The sequence below is a fragment of the Parasteatoda tepidariorum genome, chromosome 5 (assembly GCF_982258835.1).
Source record: "Parasteatoda tepidariorum strain Cologne lab strain chromosome 5, Ptep-v5.0, whole genome shotgun sequence".
Lineage (NCBI taxonomy): Eukaryota > Metazoa > Arthropoda > Arachnida > Araneae > Theridiidae > Parasteatoda > Parasteatoda tepidariorum.
In genome coordinates, this window is record NC_141759.1 from 33,165,352 (window position 1) to 33,187,028 (window position 21,677).

The window sequence follows — 21,677 nt, forward strand, 5'->3', positions numbered from 1 at the left end:
AGTTGTCTATAAGAAAGAGAACCGGTTACCACAATTGGCGAAGTTTGTTTCAAACTTCGATTTCTCAGCATCAATATCATGTTTTCAGTGTTTTTCGAAGCTCTTTCATTAAGGAAAGTGAGAACGTCACAGTTAGTATTACACTTGAGGAGAAGCTTTAGTTTTAAATTATGAATACCATCTTGCTCTTAATAATAATCTTAGCTGTAGAACGGACAATGAAAATTATTAAAATCAATCAATAATTTTTAATATGTATAAAGTCTTATGAGTTCAGATAATGCCGCTTTGAAGCAACTTTTAATTTTTTCTTCTTCTTTTTAAATACTCGTATGAAGGAAGTCTTTTTAGGAATTATAAAAATGTATTCGATTTTGATTACTAAGAAAAGCTCATCTTCGTATATGAACTCATTACAATGTGGAAAATCCTTAGTAGAAACTAAAGAGAAAAAGATACTAATACTGGAAAGTCTTTTTTATTTTTCAAAAATACGTAAAAGCATTACATTTAACAAGACAAAAAATAGAGATTGCAAGGACATGAATATTTTTCATGCAAAAAATGAAAAACACATAATATTCTAGAATTGACTATCTTTGCATACAATTCGATAAATATAATTTTTATGTAGAGTTTTGTCACACTTCTATGAAAATATAAGTAAAATATAAATTTGCATATTTAATTACATGATTGATACATAACTATTTCAGTAAAGATTATGATTTAAGATTTTGTTACAAAAATATAATAAAATTCAGAAGCATAATATGTAATTATTATTAATTTTTGCAGTTTTCTTGCAAGAATTGTTCTTTAACTAAGTAATCTATCTGGGATATAATAGTTATAGTTTTATTAAATTGATAAAAATCATAACTTTTTAATTACCATAAATTTTACACAAAATTATGAGTCAGTAAATACCCAAATCGCAACTGAGTATTTAGTGCTAATAACTAATTTTTAATTATTGTTAGTACTACATTACAAAATATGACTTGGTAATTTAATCATACATAACTTTAAAATTAATAGTTTAAGATTCAAAATATAATTGTTAGTTAGAAAAAACTGTAATTGATTCATTTCTGAAAAAATATTAGTTTTTAACCAGCAAATTGTATGCAATCATATCACACTCAAATTGGGTAATAAGATCCTAAAAATGACGAGGTCATCTAGAAAATAAGTTTAGTTTGCAATTTTCATCTAGCAGCGCTGTCAATTTCATGTGTGTTACCTGAATTTGTATATCAATCAGGATTTTAGACATTAGGTAGACAATCATAACGGGTTCTAATGTACGAATAAAATCAGCAAATTGAATTGCTACCAGCTTGTACGGTCGTTGAAAAATGTTTCTCTTAATGGTGAAAAAATTTGTGTTTTAAAAGAAATTGCTAAATTTACAGTAGTTCATTAAAATCGGCAAATAGTTCTTAAAATAGACAACTGGTTAAAAAATATACGAATAACATTTACTAGTTACGATGATGTGCTATTTCGTGGAGACGACATTGTTTTAATTTTTATATATTTTTTTCTTTACTAAAGAAATTCTCCAACAGCCAGATGTTGGGCAAGGGGCTATAGAGCTTAAAGCTGCACAATTTCTTTACCAACAGCATGATGAGCAACAGTAACGATGAACTATACTGTCATTTAGTAATATTGTTCTCAACGACCATACAAGCTGGCAATTATGAAATAGAATTAACCATTAAATTATTGAAAAGAACATAGTTCATCGAAAGATACCATAGCTGCTTACAAGCTTATTGACCCGAGGAACATTTTTATAAGACAGGTCTCACAGCGTCTTAAATTTTTTCATCTCATTTTGCAACCGAAAGTTTTTCTTTTTATGGAAAGAACGATCTTCTCCATTCCATACTAATATCTTTTTGCATCTATCTCCTAATAGTTATTCCTTTTTGGTCTATTTTATTCTCTATTAAGCGATCTTAATAGGTCTGGTATTTTGTTCCCCCCCTCCTGCGTTTGATAATTTACCTTTTTACCACAGAGTTAAAGATGATTTCGTTCCATTTGATTTTTACCTTTTTTTCTTTTAAAACCGAATAGTTCTTGTTTCTGTCAAAAGATTTCTTTTCACAGATAAAAAATTTTCGTTTTGGCAAAAGATTCAAGGTTGCCAACTTTGTCACCACAAGCACTTTTCGCCAAGATATCATTAAAAGTTGCATCATACTTCAGTATCAAGTTATTAGACTTCTAGTAAAGTATACTAGTCTATAGTATAGTAGCACTAGTCCAGTATACTAGTATGCTAGATCGTTATGACTAAAATGACTATGGCGAATAATGAGTTTGGCAATTTAGAAATAATAGCGTGTTTCGTTTCAATTGCATTTTCTTTTTATTTGGCGAGCTGAACTTACTTCTAGATACCTCCTAAAAAACAAATATGCATGCTTTATCTATTTTTCAAATAATTACATCTGAAAATTTAAGCAATGCTGGTTTAGTATCACAGAACTGTTAAGTCAGCATGATTTAATAAATAAAAACACATTGAATATAAATAGGACAGTAGGTTATTGACAGTTATACCGCAGTACATTAGTATTTTACAGAGCTAAAAGAAATATTATTTGAATTTAATAATTAATATTGATTTCACAATAATCTGTTTGCACGTAATGAAATATCAATAAGTTGCTAAAACTGCAACTCATTATCACAATGAAAAAGGATTTTAAAGCTTGTTTGTAAATTAAAAAAATGAATAAATTTAAATTAGATACAATTTTGAAAAAACAAAATGTGATTAAAAATTAGTTAGAATCTGTAGAATGACTGCCACAAATGAAACGTATATCACCTGATTTAATTATAATAAATAAATTATTATTAGATATTACACTAAAAATAAAGCTAATTGTATATACAATACAGTACAGAAATACATTGTACAAAGGAACTAGTAATATATACATGCTGCAATTGCATCGGTATGATGCATAAATATAAACTGTGTTTATAAGAAGCAGGCTTTATGATACAACAAAATATACATTATTTTTTAATTGATTACAAATAGTATTTACAAAATTCGATGCACAACTCATGGTATTATAAATTAGATATTTATATGCATAACAAAAACTTAGTTTCAATATTTAATGATTAATTAAATTCAAAATTGTAGTTTATATTTCAATATCTGTCCTGTTTTCAAATTAAATTCTTTCTAGTTATAATTATATGTATATTTTTAATTTCAAATTTTTTTAAAATATTTCTAAACGTCATTGATGTTAAATAATTCAAGACTTGTAAAAGCGTTATAGATTTTTTTTAAAAATAATTTAAGCGAACAGCAGGATGTTTTAGCAATAGCAGGAATATATAATGTAGTTTTTACGAAATAAAAACATAGATGGCGTCACTGGAAAACCAGAACAATCGCACTCCCTCTGCCTAAACAGGCATACGTCAACGACAACAACGAAATAAAAAAATAATTATATGCTACGCTATGATAGGAAGACCTGAATTTTAATGTAAATTTTTAGTTGCAGCTTAGAATCTTTTACATTTTATAACAAAAATTAAAAAAAAAAAATTGAAACATAATACCATGAATAGATATACTAGATGTCTTAGACCAAAGCAGAAAGAAAAGATCTAAAATTATATTTTTTGTACAAATACATCGAAATACCAGAGCATCCAAAAACTGCTCCATGTCTTATCACCAAAACCTCACCAGAAGTTTCATTATTTTCCCACATGCGTCGTAGCGATGCGATCCTGTCGCATGCTTTAACTGTACAATCGAACAATGTCTATTTTGAAGTTTGCCTATGTGGAGGCTTTTCTTGACTTCTTGTAGCCGAAAGAGTGGAGGTATGTTAGATGATCTTTCATTTGTTCTGCTTTCTTGATCCACTGGTTAATGACAGTGTCGAAAGGGGGGAGATCACCGTTAAAGTCAGCTGATAAAATGCTTGGCGCGAAGTATTTGTGAAGTCCATTTACATTCTTCGAATGGAACTGAAACTGCAAAGGAAAAAAAAATAATCATTGAAATGACGCTATAAAAATACGCTATGAAACAAAATGTTAAAAGAAAAATTTCGCACATCTCTTCGTTCAGTTAACTTCGTCCTTTCACATAACAAAGTCTACGCCGTACAATAATCAGATAATTACAGACCGTTTAGATATTGTACAGTGTTGATTTATTTAAGCGAAAGAACGAAGTTAATAGGACTGAGATTGGTGCAAAAATTCTCGAATAGAGAGATTATACATTTCTTCAAAGTCGGTTTGGCTACATATTTTCGCTTAAACAAATCAACACCGCATCTATTCCGCACCTCAAGTATACCTTGTATTTAAGTAGTATACTTAGCACAACGTTGATATAGCTAAGCGAGAGAACGTAGTAGACATAACGGAGATGAGTAAAACATCTTTCAATTGTCTAACTGCGCAGCTTTACACAACTTTTGGGAGTGTCTATTTTTGCATTTAGGGCAGATTCGTTACATGCCTACAATAGTTTTTTGATGATGATTCTTAAAGCATCTCCCATTTCTTTAAAGTCGATTTGGCTACATATTTTCGCTTGAACAAATCAACACCGCATCAATTCCGCACTTCAAGTATACCTTGAATTTAAATAGTATACTTAGCACAACGTTGATATAGCTAAGCGAGAGAACGTAGTAGACATAACGGAGATGTGTACAACATCTTTCTACTGTCTAATTGCGCAGCTTTACACAAATTTTGGAAGTGTCTATTTTTGCATTTAGGGCAGATTCGTAACATGTCTGCAATAGTTTTTTGATGATGATTCCTAAAGCATCTCCCATTTCTTCAAAGTCGATTTGGCTACATATTTTCGCTTAAACAAATCAACACCGTATCAATTCCGCACTTCAAGTATACCTTGTAAGTAGTATACTTAGCACAATGTTGATATAGCTAAGCGTGAGAACGTAGTAGACATAACGGAGATGAGTATAACATCTTTCTACTGTCAAATTGCGCAGCTTTACACAACTTTTGGGAGTGTCTATTTTTGCATTTAGGGCAGATTCGTTACATGTTTACAATAGTTTTTTGATGATGATTCTTAGGAGTTGGAAATTTTATTAAAAATAGTACTCACTCTGTCTTTCAATTTCTTTGTCAAAAACTGTCTCAATATACCCCAGATATATTTGAAGGGCAGACCTTCATTGACAATGTGAACTGCTCTAAATCTTGCAGGGAAGCAGTTCTGTAAATAAAAATATTTGTTTAGAAGATGGCATTTTATCAAAAATAAGTTTGGCAGAAAATGTTAACTCCAAACTCTAAAAAAACTGTGACTTAGACTACGGCACAACTTTACTTTTGCACTCTTTGTGGAAAATTGTTTTTCTCGATTTAGAAGACATCGTACTTATTCGATTTTTGGTTTGAACGGTAATTATAAAGCATCAGTATAAACAAATTTCATGTTAAAGTCAGTTTATTTATTGGCTTTTATTATGGATTAAATAATATCACTTTATAGATTTAATATATTTGGTTTTATTGCAGTTCAATTTTTTGTTGCTTTATTTGATCTGAACCTCAATACTTAAATTTATTTTTAATATGAGCAACTAATTTTTCACTATTTCCTCCGTTTTTTTATGAGGTATGATCTATTACGTGCATGGTACATTTCATTCAAGATGTGATTAAAATGTATAATATAGTATATCAGTATATAAATCCGTTTAATTATACACGTTAGTATTTTATTTTATTTTATTAAGAACAGTCGATCCTATTCTGAGTTTAAGACTATCAATGTTCCACTCCGTAGTCTTGCAATTTTGAACTCAATTCAGACGACAAGGGAAATCCTGGTTAAAGTTTTGGGATATACTAGCCTTCATTGAACTAGTCCTTTGAAATGAAGTAACCCGCTTTTGAGCTTCAACTAACTTTATGAACTAATCCGCGTTTGCATTGCATGAAGTAGAAATCCACAAAAACCTCCCATGATTAGACCGATGACAAAGGGATTCTAACCCATGATCCGTCCACCAATGAGAATATTTTTTGTCAACACTGAGGAAGGTGTGAACCGGGAGCAGAATTCAAATCAATCAGCCAACACTCGGATTGAAGCTGGGTCACCGCATTACAAAGCGAGAGCTCTATCCCCTGAGCCACCACGACTTAGAAATAATATTTTCAAATTTTTTTTTTAAAATTCAAATTAAATTACAAATATTCCACATTATTCTAGCTTCACGTGTTCGTTTTAATTTGAATTTATCTTGAAGACCTAATTTTACATTCGTAAGACATTTATATGAAAAGTTTAATCACCTTGTATTCTAATTATTATTGTTTTAGATTATATTAAAAATATTTGTTAATAAAGCATTACTTATTTTTGAGTAAATTCTTATCATAACATATTTTCTACACCTGATTGTCTTATTTGTTTACTTTTCTAATCTTTATATTCATCGATTATCTTATTATATATCGATTATCATCTATAACCACTTCGAATTTGAAATGAATTAAAAATGGGTTAGTTAAACATTGCTGAAGGTAAAATAGTTTAAGGTTCTCGATAACATACAAAGTATACAATATTTATCCATTTTTTTTATTGTATATGTTGTTTCCGACCTAATTTCATGCCAAAATTAGGTCAATTACTTCTAAATCTGAAAGAAATATTACATAAATTGATTTAAGTTCTAGATTTACACGTGTATGTTACATTTTATTCGTTCGAAAGTTTTGAAGGATGTTTAAGATTATTTAGAGTTTAAAGTTCGCATATTGACTGTAAAGCTTATTTTAGCAATGTTTATAGCTAAAATGTTTACTTATTTACTCTTAAAAGTCTTAAGTTTTGCATTTCTGTTTGGTTACATAAAATTGAACAGCTGAATATACTGCAATTTTCTTAATTAAAAAAGAATGAGTTATTATCAGATAATAATTTTCGAATTTATTTTTTAAAAATCTTAAGGTATAATGTAGCAATATATTTATTTTAAAATTTCCTTAGTATATTGAATTGATTGTCAGTTAATTTTGGTTTCTTTTTCGTAATTAAAAGATCAAATTATAAATATTAGATAGTTAAGAAGAATATTCTTTATTAAAATTAATTTTAAAACACAGAGGGAAGTTTTTATCTTGATGCAAAATTAAAATATGACAATCAATGATACAGAAGGTGCAGTTAAAAATGTTCTAAAGCTTAAAAGGAAAGAATATCACATTCTAAAATTTATGAGCATAATTTGAAATTTACGAGATAAATTTGAATTATCTGGAGAGAATTACATAAATTTATTTAAGCTCAAGCTTTACACGTGTATGCCACATTTTATACGTTCGAAAGTTTTGAATCATGTTTAAGCTTATTATGAGTTTAAAGTTCGCATATTGACTCTAAAGCTTATTTTAGCAATGTTTTAAATAAAACTTTTCTTTATTTACTGTTAAAAATGTTGAGTTTCTCCATTCTGTTTTATATAAAATGAAACAGCTGGGTATACTGCAGCTTTCTTATTTGAAAAAGAATGAATAATTATCAGAAAATAATTTCATAATTTATTTTTTAAGGCTCTGAACAATAATAAGTTATAATATAGCGATATATATATTTAAACATTTCTTTAGTGCTGAATTGATTGTTAGTTGATTTTGGTTTAGTTATCGTACTTTGAAAATAAAATTATAAATATTAGATAGTTACGAAGAATATTATTTATTGAAATTATTTTTAAAACACAGAAGGAGGTTTTTATCTTGATGTAAAATTAAAATATGACAATCAATGATACAGAAGGTGTAGTTAAGAATGTTCTAAAGCTTAAAGGGAAACAATATCACATTCTAAAATTTATGAGCATAATTTGAAATTTACGAGACAAATTTGAATTACCTGGAGAGCTTCTGCAAAGAGCCATAGGTAAGTAGGTGAAAGAGCCATTGTTTGAGCGTATGAAAATCCCTTGAAGTCTACAATGACTTTGAATCCAGCAACTTGAGTTGATGGACTATGAACTGCATGAAGAAGAGCGGTTGTAGTTGCTCTCATGATGTCACCCATGCTGTGCTTGCAAGGATCCCAGTTAGCTACAAATAAATACAATAAGCAAATTTTATTTACATCGAAAAATGTGCATACTATATACAGAATAACACATAATTTTAAAATCATTCCAAAACCGAAAAAAAAGGAATACACATTAGGTATCACAAATTAATATTTAAATGCAGAAAAAAAAAACACTGTCGAAAATTTACAAATTGCTATTAAGGAAAAAAGGACTAAAACATTAAAGTCTGTTTGATTGCCGGAGGCTGATGCAAATCCTATGAAAAGCATATTTTTAAGAGTAACACTTCTTAATATTTTTAAGAGTTGCTGCACATTTATTAACAATTAAATATGTCTACAAATTACTACTTAATTACGTTATTGAATATTTATTAAAATTTAAAAAGACAACACTCATTTAAATAGGCTAGTCCCACTTCTTAATGCTTAAAGATGTTAGTAAGCAATGCTGGACAGTGGTTAAGACACTGAGCTATCGTTGTAAAGAACAGAGAATCCCCAGTAACGGCTTAAAATCCACACAGCTTCAGGTTGGTGGGTATCAGCTGGTCTAGAAAGTAAAGGCGGCTAGTGGGCAATGTTGACTACGGTTCCCTCATCATACCGTTGGACTAGAAATCGTGGAGATTCACCCTACCTCCAAGATCCCGCTGGCCAACTACTGGCTATTTCAGAAGTGTTTTTTACTTTTTTTTAATAATTATTTATAAAAATTCTACAATTTAAAAAAGTATTTCTCAAAATAGAACAAAATGTGCCAAAATAGCTCCGAAACAATTATAGTTGAATTTAAAAACCCCAAGTACGCATAATTGAGCCACGATGGCTCAGGGGATAGAGCATTCGCCTTCCAATGAGGCGAACCGGGTTCGAATCCCAGTCGATATGAATTCCGCAATCGGCTTGCAGCGATCACAGTGCTGACGTGAATTATCCTCAGTGGTAGACGGATCATGGGTTAGAATCCCCTTGCCATCAGGCTAACAATGGGAGGTTCTCGTGGTCTTCCTATCCATATAACGCAACTCCCTCAAAAAAGTCCTCCACGAAGGCAAATTTCTTCCAATGCTCGATCCAGGAGTTCTCTTGTCTTCTGGATTGGGTTAAAAATTATAAGGCTACGGAGTTGAACATTAGTAGTCGTAAACCCATAAAAATTGGGTCGGCTGTTCAACGACAGTTATAAAAAGAAATTAAAAAAGTACTCATGATTGAATATGGTGATATGCTTAAAATATCATATACACATTTTTGAGACTATGCCCACTCTATTACTCAAAATGAGTACATGATGATAAGTGACTAAATTTTTGAGACCATTTCTTTGATAAAAAAGGAGTACATGCTGTTTTGAGCATGTGGAGTACACGGGGATGCACACGAGATTTTCACATTCGACTATATTTGTTTCGGAGCTATTTTGATGCATTTTAGCAGTGCATTTTAGCTTTTTAACAGTGTGAGGGGTATTCATTTATATTTAAATCAGATAATCTATATTTATTTGTATGCTCGCTTTTAAAAATATCGAATAGCACTTAACATACTAATGCTAATTCATTGATAAAAAAATGTATAAAAACTTACTTGTTTTAATAATTAGTATGACACATCCTTCTTCATCTCTGTAAGGCAAGAAACCGACAAGTCCATCCTTGTACACGCTTTTACAGTCTTCGAAGTCATAATTGTCGTACAACTCATAGTGTTTCGCCTTGACATGGTAGAAAGTTTTGAAGAGGTTGAAAGACTTTTTAACATCGAATTTTCTTGCTCGTAAGAATGTCAGTAGAAAATCATCATCGTCCAAGAAGACTAGGTTTTTTTCATCTATTGAAAATAAAGCATGAGTTATAATTCGTTTAATAAAACGAAAAGATGAGCCGCTGACGTCTCAGTGTATAAGGTACTGAACTGCCATTAAGAGGAATTGGGGTTCGATTCCCAGTGGCGGCTTGAAACTCACCCAGCTTCAGATCTATGAGTACCAACTTATCTGGGAAGTAAAGGCAGCATTTTTTAGCATGCATGCATAAATTTCATGCATCTTATTTTTAGCATGCATGCATAACAACTGCACCCAACATTTTTTGAAATTTTATAAAAATTTAAGAAATTTACTCATTAGTGATCAATGTTAAATGGTTTAAAAGAAAAAATGAAACAAAAAACCGTTGTCAAAATTTTATGGATTGTTACCGAGAGAAGTGATTATCCAAAAACAGTTTGATTGCCGGTTAAAACTCAAAGGCATTTTGAATAAAAGCATTTAATTTCTTTTCTGTTTTAATTTGTAATCAAATTATTTTGATATTTTTAATATCTCCTTTCTGAGCCGTGATAGTGCAGGGAAAAAAGCATTCGCTTTCTAATGAAGTGAACAGGCTTCGAATCCTAGCGATGGCTGGTCGATACGAATTCTGCATCCGGCTTGCACCGACCACAGTGCTGACGTAAGTTATCCTGTTATCCTGAGTGGTAGACGGATCATGGATTAGAGTACCCTGGTCATTAGGCTAATTATGGGAAGTTTTCGTGATTATCCTCAACATGCAACGCGAATGCGGATTAGTTCCATTAAAAAATCCTCCACGAAGCCAAATTTGTCTCAATACTTGATCCCGGAGTTCCCTTGTCTTCTGGATTGGGTTCAAAATTACAAGGCTATGGAGTTGGACTTTAGTAATCGCAAACCGAAACAACTGAAGCGGCTGTTCAACGACGGCTGTAAAGTAAAATCTCACTTTTCTGGTTAATTGTTTACCTGATGTAAAAAACATTTTCTTAGTTTTAATAACTGTTTGAATTTTTAGTAATTTTTGCCCTCTTTTGTGTAAATTATTTGTCTTCATTTTTGTAATTGATTCTTAAAATATTAATTAAAGGTAGTGGTTGGGATAAACCTTGTGTAAAACTTAAAGTTAGAATTACTTATCTCGACACTTTATTGTAATTGTTGGGGGTAAAAAAAAAGAATCAAAATTTAATAAATACAATTTAAGTACTATAAATATGATTCCCTAATTTTTATTAATCATTAAAATTTTATTACTTAATTTTTTTAAAATTTGCAACGTTGCATTTTCTTCCTTGTAGATTTCAATAAATGGTAAAAAAATTTAAATGATTAATTTCATGTTTGATCTAAAAGGAACTTGAATATGAAATGAAAAACATACTACATACAATGCAAAATTATACATGCAAGTGGTCTTTTTTCTTAAATAAGTAAAAAAAGAACTTTAACTTTATAAAGCGATAAGAAATTATACTCTAAATAAATATTTAATTTTTATTTCAGGTATTATGATCGCAACTGTGCTTGTTGCCTTAGAAAAATAAAGACTAGTCCTTTATTTAGAAAGGATTAATGAAGAAAGGAAATGATTAAGTCTGTTCATCAATCAAGAATTGGAATTTTAAATCAGATTATACCAGTTTATTATTTTGTTACTTTTGGTGCTTAAAAATTCTTTTAGTAGTAAAAAAAGATTAAATAAAAATGTAAATCTTTATGAGAAACAAACAGCGGTTGCCTAGTTAACTTTTTTTATAAATTCAAAATAAACTGTTAATGAATTATATAGTTCTGACGTAATTTATTCATAAAAATCTGATAAATAAGAAATGGCATACGTATGTTATTAATTATGCAAAATGCCTGCCGATCAGGAAGATTGATTTATATTTGTTCCAACTTAATGCAATGAATTACTTAAACTCAATAAATTAATTAAATTTTTAACTATATTACAGTTAAGTTTAATACATTTAATTCTCTAAAATATTGGATTATAAACACACCTTTTAACATTGTTCGCATAAGTTTTAGGCTATGAACTCTAGTATCCTCATCTTCAAAGAGTTCTGCTTTCGCTCTTTTTCTCAGATCATCAGTCATATATGGCAGTTCATAAGGAAGAAATTTCATGTGAGGCTCATATGATCTTGGAATTATTTCTGATGGCATCTTGAAATCGGAACAGATAATTCAAAACCAAAAGCACTTAATATACTAGACTTAGAACTACTTAAGTCCTAGAATGAAAAAAAGGAAAACATTATTAAGATAAATTAAAATAAATTTTATTCATTTTGAAACAAACATATAAAGTTTGATACACTATTAGAAATTTTGAAGTGTATTAAACTTCACAATTTACAGTGTATTAATTTTTTAAACTTGACGCACGAATAGTCAAAATTGTTTCAACAGAAAAACTAATTCATTAAAGATAATTGAAAATAATCGATTATCGCTCAAACGATAGTTGATTTAATATTATTTATCGTTTGAAATTTTTGAACGAGTTGAAGCATAATACCGAACTTGCTGCACAAGTCGTCAGAACCATTTCATTACTAACGATAATGAAATAATTAATAACTATAATTAAATAACGATAATTAGTTATCATTCAAATAAGTCAAAATATCGAATAGTCAAAATTGTTTCAACAGAAAAACTAATTCATTAAAGATAATTGAAAATAATCGATTATCGCTCAAACGATAGTTGATTTAATATTATTTATCGTTTGAAATTTTTGAACGAGTTGAAGCATAATACCGAACTTGCTGCACAAGTCGTCAGAACCATTTCATTACTAACGATAATGAAATAATTAATAACTATAATTAAATAACGATAATTAGTTATCATTCAAACGATAATTTATTGGATATCAATTATCATTTGAAATTTTTGAGCTAGTTCAACCAAAAGTATCGTTCGAATTTGTTGCACGAACCGTCAAAATCATTTCGACAGTAACAATAATTGAATAATTAATAACGATAATTGATTGACGAAAATTGATAAGAAATTTACGATCGAACTATAATTGATTACCAATTATCATTCAAATAATAATCGGTTATCATTCAAACGGAAATTGATCAGTTATTGTTAATTGATTTAATATCAATTATCGTTTGAAATTTTGCATCAAGTGTTCTGAATCACTACTAACTGAAATATTTTTGCTGGAAAATTGAAATTTAAACTGCTACATTTTGAAAAAAATAAACACCAAACAACGCATAAGTAAACAAATATTTAAGCATTAGGCAAATGTATTATTATAGTTTTAAACTTTTAATCAATATGAAGTGGAATAAAGCATTTATTATATGAAATATTATTGATTACACAGAGAAAAATTTTTTGGTAAAATTGCCGTACTTTATTGTATTGTAACTTACAAAAAGAATTGCAGTTAATAAAACCAAAATATATGGTATTTAAATCATTTATTTGGTAAGTTTTTCATATATATGGTAACAGTTCACCGAAAATTTTGGTTTTCAAAATTATGGCTCTTATTATCACACATTCATTAAAAAAATACAAAACTGGAAATTAAATTTATCCGAATAAATAGTTTCATGCTCTAAGGTATAATGACAAAATTCCCAAATTTTACCACATTTACTAATTTTTAACTAATATTATAAAACCATATTTTATTGTAAATGTTCAAAACATTTCGATAGAAATTACGGGGCTATTTGGTGTTCCTATGGAAGCAGAAACATAGTAGATTTTACCGTATTCCAGTAGTTTTAACCATATTTTACCTCAGTGTATAAACAGAAAAATTTGATTGAAAAACTGAATGCTACGTTTTTTTCTAAAAGAAATAGTAATTGGCAAAATCGAATTTTTAATAAAAATTAAGCATGCGTATTAATAAAAAGTTTTTTAATAAAAATATATATTTAAATGTATTACCAAGTTATCTTTTAATTAAAATACTACAATTTAAATATTTTGTCTTTTATTAAAGGCTGAATTATAAAATCACACTGAATAAATGAAGCATTACTAATGAATAGAAAAGCTTTTACCTTAAACTCCAATATTTCGTGTTTAAAGATAATTATAAATTTTATTTGGCAACAATAAATGCTTTTATGTTTTAACTCTCATTTTTAAATTGTTTTTAAGGGGCTCTAGTTTTTATAAAGTAATATCGTATACGTCACTGCTCATTGAACGACGCGTGTAACTAGATTTTTTATTTATTTACTTCATGATTTTTTTGGTGCTGTTATCTTTAACGTATCTGGTTGTTGCATAAGCAAAACAGTGCTCATGCGCATTTGCATTATATTCTGATTAGATATTCAATGCTTTGAAAGATTCCTTCGACGTAGGAGATAACGTATAGCCATGAAAAAATATATGCATAAAATTTAAAAAGTGGAATATTTAATTGTAATTTATTTCAAATTATCTAGGCGAATTTACATATGTTACGTTTTCCTATTATTACATATATTTATTAGGCTAGTTGAAAAATCTAACAAGTGTTACTGGTGTTTTGTTATGTGTGAAGCCTATTGCGAAGGTCTTCAGTATTTTTTAATCTGCTTAATATTTTTACGCGTATTACAATAAACCTATATGACTTTAGACGAATTGAAAATGTGTGAAGATTTACTTAGCGAGACTGAATTTGATTAGGCTTATTGCGTTAAGACTTTACGTAGGATATTTGCAATAAATTTTCCTTACTAAAGGCTTATTGCAAATTGCCTGAAATAAATCAGGTATTGAGCAACGATAGATATATTTTCTGATTAGCTTAAAAATGCTGGCTCATTGCAAAAAACCTAAAAAGTGTCCGATTGATTAGTAAATGTTGGTAATTTTAATAAATAGCCTGGGGCATTGAAAGGTGGCAGCGACTTTTGCAAAGGGTGGATTATTAATTTATGTTACGATATTATACATAAGCTAACTCTCATGAATTTAAATTTACACTTCCTTCTAGACTTTATTTGTTTGACCAAAATTTCGCAAATATAAATCATTTTATAAATACCTGTGTCTGAAAAAGTGCTCAATTTGCAATCTCTATAAATTTCAATTATTTTATTATCAAGTAAATAAAGAAACCTACAGTGCTTAAAAATAATTTTTGAAAAAAAAAGAGGAAAAAGTAAAAATTAAATGTTATGTGTCAATTAAGGTCTAAGATTTTAACTAAATTGAAATTTAAGCTTTGTTATCTATAATTAAATTTTGATACAATTTAAATTCAATTTAAGATGATTGTGTTATTTTCAATTAATTTTAGAAACTCATTTGGTAGTATACTGAAATATTTCAAAGCATTATTTAAGTTTATAGTGAAAAAGTAGTAATAAATATTAAGTTTCGCTTCTACTTAAGGTAACTATTAACCGTTGGTACGAATAATTAAAGAAAAATGACTTGATTAATAATAAATCCTAAAATTATTTTTAATTGTTAAATTTTGTGAAGATATACCTAAATGTCTAAGTAAAGTTTTTGTCTTTGTAAACACTTTAAGTGTACACATTTCAACGTTGAATAAGTTTTAAAATTACTTTTGAATGTAAATTACATTTTTGAATATAAATTATTTTTGAACACCATTTTGAATATACTTTTAAATTACAATAGAATAATTAAGGTTTGAATCTTTCAATATTTTATCTATACATATTATTATAATGAATCTTTCAATATTTTATCTATACATATTTTATCTATACATTTTTAATATGATGTAAATATTTACATCATATTAAAAACTTTTCAAGGCAATAACAAGGTTACTGGAAGGAATATTATAAATCTTATCAGTTTACAATGGTATTTCCATTGATGAATACTTCACTTCAGTGCAGCGTTTAAAGATATTTTCTCATCATTGATTAAATGGAAATAAAAATGTTTTCGTAAAACGCATTTTTGAAAAAAAATTACATAAAAAAAAAATTAACATCTGAAAGAAAAAGAAATGACGTAGTATGCGAAGATTTCGGCTTGTTTTCCTTGTTTTCGTCCAAATCTTTTAAGATAAAATATGAAAAAATATTTTTCATCTAAACCTTTTCAAGGTTTGAGTTTTGTTTAGTAGAATAATTAAGTGATAATATTTTTATGTTAACACTGGCATATTGTATAGAATGGAAATTGCAAATATCTTTATATATTAATTTGAAGAAATTGCTTAATATGGCATAGCATTTTTTATTGATTATTTTGTTTTTTGTTGTTCTGTTAAATTTGGGTCAGTTTTATTCTATTTTTCATTTAATTAATTTTTGGTAGTTAATTTAGCTTTACTTTTAATTAATTAAATTTTTAATCAATTTAATTTAAATTTATTTTGGCCAATAAAGAACAGATTCAGATATTGGATGTATTTCTGTTTCATCTTTGCTACCATTAGTAAACTTTATATTTATATATCGGAATGGACATAAACAAGTGAATCGTGTAATTGTTTTTAGTAAAAATCAGTTGCGTTTGTCACATATGATGAGGAAAACCACGAAAACATTTATGTCCGAAAGTGATTTGCTATCCAATAAGCAAGGGTAAAGTTGAAAAAAAGTTTGATAAAATTAGAATTAGAACTCCATCCTAATCACAATTTTTTTGGAGTTATACTATAAAAAGTAAATAGAAATTTAATTAAGTTTGAACTGTAGCCATTTACTGCGATGTAATTTTAAACAAGAAAATAACGTTAAATTGAGAAACTCAAACCGCATTTTAGAATCTCTCTAGCACTTTTATACTCACAAAATCACTATAGCATAGTTTAAGGGAAAAACTAATTAAAAAAAAAAATATTTTTTCGAAAAAAGCGGTTTGCGATATCCGTCAGATATTTTAAATCGTCGGCGTCTTTCAAAACATGGTTATGATTTTGTCTACCAACACTTTTAGTTGTGGTAGAAATTGCAGTGATTAAAATGACATTTTTTAAAAACTAATCTATATTATATAAAACCCTAATACGTATGTATCAATAAAACCGATGATATTTATTTTCTCGCCTTGGCAACAGTTTTCATTTTTAAATGATAGGCTTTGGCGAGCAAGAGCACGTAGTGAGCATCATATGGCTAATCGGGTGAATTGTCACCGAATTATCAAAAAAATTTTCACAAAACTATCTTCATCGAAGCCGATGCTTTACATCCGGCGTTCAGTACTATTTCATATTGTTTTACAACACATGGTTTTAGCCCTCTGGTGAGAAAGACTTTAAAACAAAACTTACGAAAGTTACTTTTCTCAACAACTGAAATTTAGAATAGTGTGATTAAGAAAAATATGTGAACTGTTTGCAATTTCAAATTAATATTGAAATGCCCAGGTTTAGAATTTCCTACAGTTAAAGTTTTCGGAGCTTCAGTGTTCAAAAAAGTATACAAAAGCTAGACGTTAAGAACGTATCCAATGCGCGAGCAAAGCGAGCATCGGATTGCGAAGCAATCCGAAATGAACTGCGAAAGCAGTTCAGAGGGGTTGGCGAGCGCCAGCGAGCAGGGGGCGAAGCCTCCTAGTTATTATTTAAAATTAATGCATTATTTTTAAACATTATCGTAAAACAATTCTAAAGCACATCCAAAATGAATTTTAAAACGTGTGGTGAAAATACAAACCAACAATTTCTATTTATCCATCTCAATAAATTTGTTTATATGTAATTAATATTACGAGAATGATAAAATTAATGATAATTGTAATAAGAAAAACATAAAATAATTCACAATACCTTGTAATTAAAGGAGAGTTGAAAGTTATTTTCGGTATTTTCCGAGGCAATATTATGACTGTAAAACTATTTTAGAGATTTAAGTAACAGTAGTATAAACCTTTGCTTATAAGAATATGAAAATTAATGCTCAAATATATATTGCGGTCTCCTTTTTATCTTTTCATATGGAAAATAGGGAAAATCGTGAGACATGTACTTCAAGTCCATTTTTATTCATAGTAAGTTGAACCTTCACTTTAACTACGATATTTTGAAATTGTCACATAAATAAGGCAAAAAAAGACAACCCTTATTTAAAGAACTTTTATTTGCATATCCAGAGATTCTCTCGTACATTAAATAACACCTTTGAAAAATCAAAGATTAAGTTTCTTAATATTTGCATGTCATTTGCATCTTTGAAATACTTTTCATTATCTGAAGAATCGTAAACAAATTATCAAATCATTCAAATAATACTTGTTATTGACAGTTTGCGTGTTATGTTAAAGAGTGAGTAGTTCAAGTTTATGCGAACCTTGATGAATATAATTATGGCGAAGGTCATTTACCCGCGTTTTATGCTAATGATTTTCATCGTTCTTCATTTCATTAAAAAATTTAATAGAAACTATTGCTAGTAGTAAAAAGTTATGACTTTAAAAGTATGATAGTGGAGCTTAATCTTAAGACTCCGAATTTTGATTTATTACGATGCATCTTTAGTTTTTAATTATCTAATTAAATTATGTTAATTGAGAAACTTAATTTTAAGACTTCGCATTTTGTATTAAGATTTGTTTCAAAGGCAGCATTAATTTTTAATTTTTTAATTAAACTATGGCGTTTAAGGAACTTAATTGCAAGACCCCATGACTTTATGTCATTATTGATTTTAATTGTAAATTATTAACTAAGTTAATTTTAATAACTTGAAGAAAAAAATTACGATGATTGTGGAACTCATCTGAAAAATTCAGAACCTAGTTTTTGGTTTTAGGAGATAGAATTTTTTTACAGTGTTTAGATATGCAAAAAAATGTCTTATTTTTACCTAAAAAGTTATTTCAAATAATAATATTAAAAATAATATTTTTTACACATAATGAAACAAAAAAACTAGTTTTTAAAAATTTTATAATACTATTTAAGAAGAAATTGTCTAAACTAGTCGGATGCTTTTAATAAAATGTTAGTTTTTTTAAAACTGCTAATTATTTTCCTTCGCCATTAAGTATCTGTTTCATCTCAAGTTTAAACGTTTTAATAAAAAATCTCTATTTTCAAATTAAAAGTTAAAGTGTAATTGTATCGCTATATTTTGGAATATGAACAATAATTATTCTAGCTTGGAACATGAGAAAAAATGATTGTAAATTCATGTTAGAAAATTTTTTCATGAATATGTTTTTTTTATTGTTTAATTTAAGCATGTAATGCGAAATTAAAATACTATCAAACTTTGTATTTTATATTTTGTATTGTTTTTTTTTGCATTTTTAGTTAACTTGCTTTAGATAAGTATTTTGTTTTAAAATATATATTTATATACAAAAAAAGTAAAATATAAGTTTGGATACGTTTAAAATATGTAAACAAACAGTTATTATTATTAAAAACCAGATAATTTTACTTTTAAAATTATGTAACTTAATAAATATATGTTTTGAAAGAAGTTTAGCTTAACTCAAGAAATAATATACCTATTATTTTTTATATCCTTAAAAATTAATCTAAATATACTGTTTAATTCGATATACTTTAAAAATTGATCTAAATATAATTCGATATACTTTTAAGTATTTTGCATACTTCAAGTACAGTACAGAACCCGTTATCCGGAAATCAGAAAACCGGAAAACCAAAAAACCGGAACGAAATTCGATAAATTTTCCCACCATTTTTTAAAAATTTTTTTTTTTTTTCCTCATAAGATTTTAGGATTTTTCTTTCTTTCTTGAAAGATGCTTACCTTACCATCATTTTGGAAATAATCATTAGTGTATTACTTCATCGTTTTTTCTTCTTTTTAAGATTATTTTCAACTATTTTTGTTTTTTTTAGTTGGGTTAAAACGGCTTTTTGTGTCGATTCAGAAAACCGGAAAAATCAGTTATCCGGAATAGCGATGGTCCTGATCGTTCCGAATAATTGGTTCCCTACTGTATTACGGAAGAAACAAATGTAGTGACTCGCTTGACATAAATTACTGTAGATATGTAACCGAAATGAGAAGTTTAAAAAATAGTTCTGGTTTTATAGTTTTGTTTTAAAGTAAGGAGAAAAATTCTTCAATATTTTAACTTCTTTAATTTACTGTTAAAATGATAACACGCCAGATAGTTCAAGATAATATCTCAGAAGTATTTTTGACCCACGCATAAATTGAGTTGTATGAATGAGTTGAGATCTTTCTGAAAGATAATTATGCTGAATATCATAATCAAAGTACTGTATCCTACTGTATAATATTCATAGAACTTTAGAATACTGTATTTTGAATCCCATTCTAAATATTTTTTTTAATTCTCAAATATCTTTTTTGTTATATTTTCTACGTGAAATCTCGCCACATTGCTTGTACACGATACTTTTAATTAAAAATGATAAATTCCTTCAATAACAAATTCTAGGATAATAAATAGTGGAAATGAGATCTTACAAAGCGAATTAAGATTTGTAAATAAAATTAATTTCCCCAAAGTCATACAAATATTGTCAATACATTTGGCAGTTTTAGATCAAGGTTAGGGGGAAGAATTAGGATTAAGTTTATCTACATTATATGCAAACATCTTTAGAATATGCAAAGTGATAAGCATATTATTTTTTTAAAAAAAGGAGGAAAATATGAAAACCTGATATAGAAGAAGTTAAAGAGATTAAATTGATTTGAAGGTTATAAAGGATATTAATTGATAACTTTCTACCGTTTTACGTATATTTTTTCCCTGTATGTCACAGAAGTAAAGTAGTCATTATGCAAGAGTTATATCTATTCATACTTTAATAGTTGCAGTTTAAATAACTATTATGGTAGCTTCAAATTTCAAGTCTTACGTTTAAAGGAATAAAAAGAAAAGTTTGCCTCAATGATGTTCTAAAATTATAATAGGCATTCTCATTTACAATGTGTCGTTCTCTAATTATGACAGCCTCAAATTTCAAGTTTTAATTTTAAAGGAATAAAAAAGAAATGTTTGCCTCAATGTTATTCTAAAATTATAATAGGCATTCTCATTTACAATGTGTCATTCTCTAATTATGGCAGCCTCAAATTTCAACTTTAAATTTTAAAGGAATAAAAAGAAAAGTTTGCCTTAATGGCATTCTAAAATTATGGTCTTTCTGCCTCAGAATGTGGTATTCTTTAATTATGGTAGTCTCAAATTTTAAGTTTTACTTTTAAAGGTATAAAAACAAAAGATTGCCTCAGTGGTGTTCAAAAATTATAATAGGCTTTCTGCCCTACAACGTGGCATTCACTAATTATGGTAGTCTCAAATTTTAAGTTTTAATTTCAAAGGAATAAGAAGAAAAGTAGCTTCAATGGCGTTCTAAAATTATAATAGGCATTCTCATTTACAATGTGGCATTCTCTAATTATGGTAGCCTCAAGTTTCAAGCTATAATTTTAAAGGAATAAAAAGAAAAGTTTGCGTCAATGACATTCTAAAATGCTATTCTCCATATTAAATATTTTCAAAATAAAGTAATCTTTAAGTTAATGCCTTCACTATTGTCTTTATATATTCTAGCTATAAAACGGGGTTCCATTGTAAGAATGTTGATCATTTAGCGTTCTATAGCAGAAAAAAATTGGGAACCGTTGTTCTGAGGTATGATAAAATTACCAAATTTTATCACAGATTATAAAACCATATTTTATTGTTAATTTTACCAAAATTATTACCAATGCACGTCGGTTAAAATTAGGCTTCTTGGTGCTCTCGTAAAGCCGGAGTTCTTATGCTTTTTTTCTTAGTGTATAAACAAGATTAGGCTTTAAAAATATTTTTTAGTTTTTAGTG

The 21,677-nt window shown here is 28.2% G+C and overlaps 1 protein-coding gene across 4 annotated transcripts in view; it reads right to left on the minus strand.

Moving 5' to 3' along the window:
• Positions 1 to 462: 462 nt before the first annotated feature.
• The window catches only part of LOC107440935 (clavesin-2), a 31,983-nt gene continuing 10,768 nt past the window's right edge, over positions 463 to 21,677 (minus strand). For 3 of the 4 annotated variants that reach the window (XM_021144231.4, XM_021144233.4, XM_071185264.2), the window contains exons 2-6: positions 11,921 to 12,154; positions 9,704 to 9,946; positions 7,937 to 8,130; positions 5,153 to 5,263; positions 463 to 4,032 (exon numbers count right to left, since the gene is read on the minus strand). In XM_021144231.4, the coding sequence (XP_020999890.1) occupies positions 3,835 to 4,032; positions 5,153 to 5,263; positions 7,937 to 8,130; positions 9,704 to 9,946; positions 11,921 to 12,086 (912 nt within the window). In that variant the 5' untranslated portion in view covers positions 12,087 to 12,154 and the 3' untranslated portion in view covers positions 463 to 3,834. Of the gene's footprint in view, positions 4,033 to 5,152; positions 5,264 to 7,936; positions 8,131 to 9,703; positions 9,947 to 11,920; positions 12,155 to 13,966; positions 14,124 to 21,677 lie in introns of those variants that run through there. The other variant, XM_021144230.4, reaches the window with a different exon arrangement.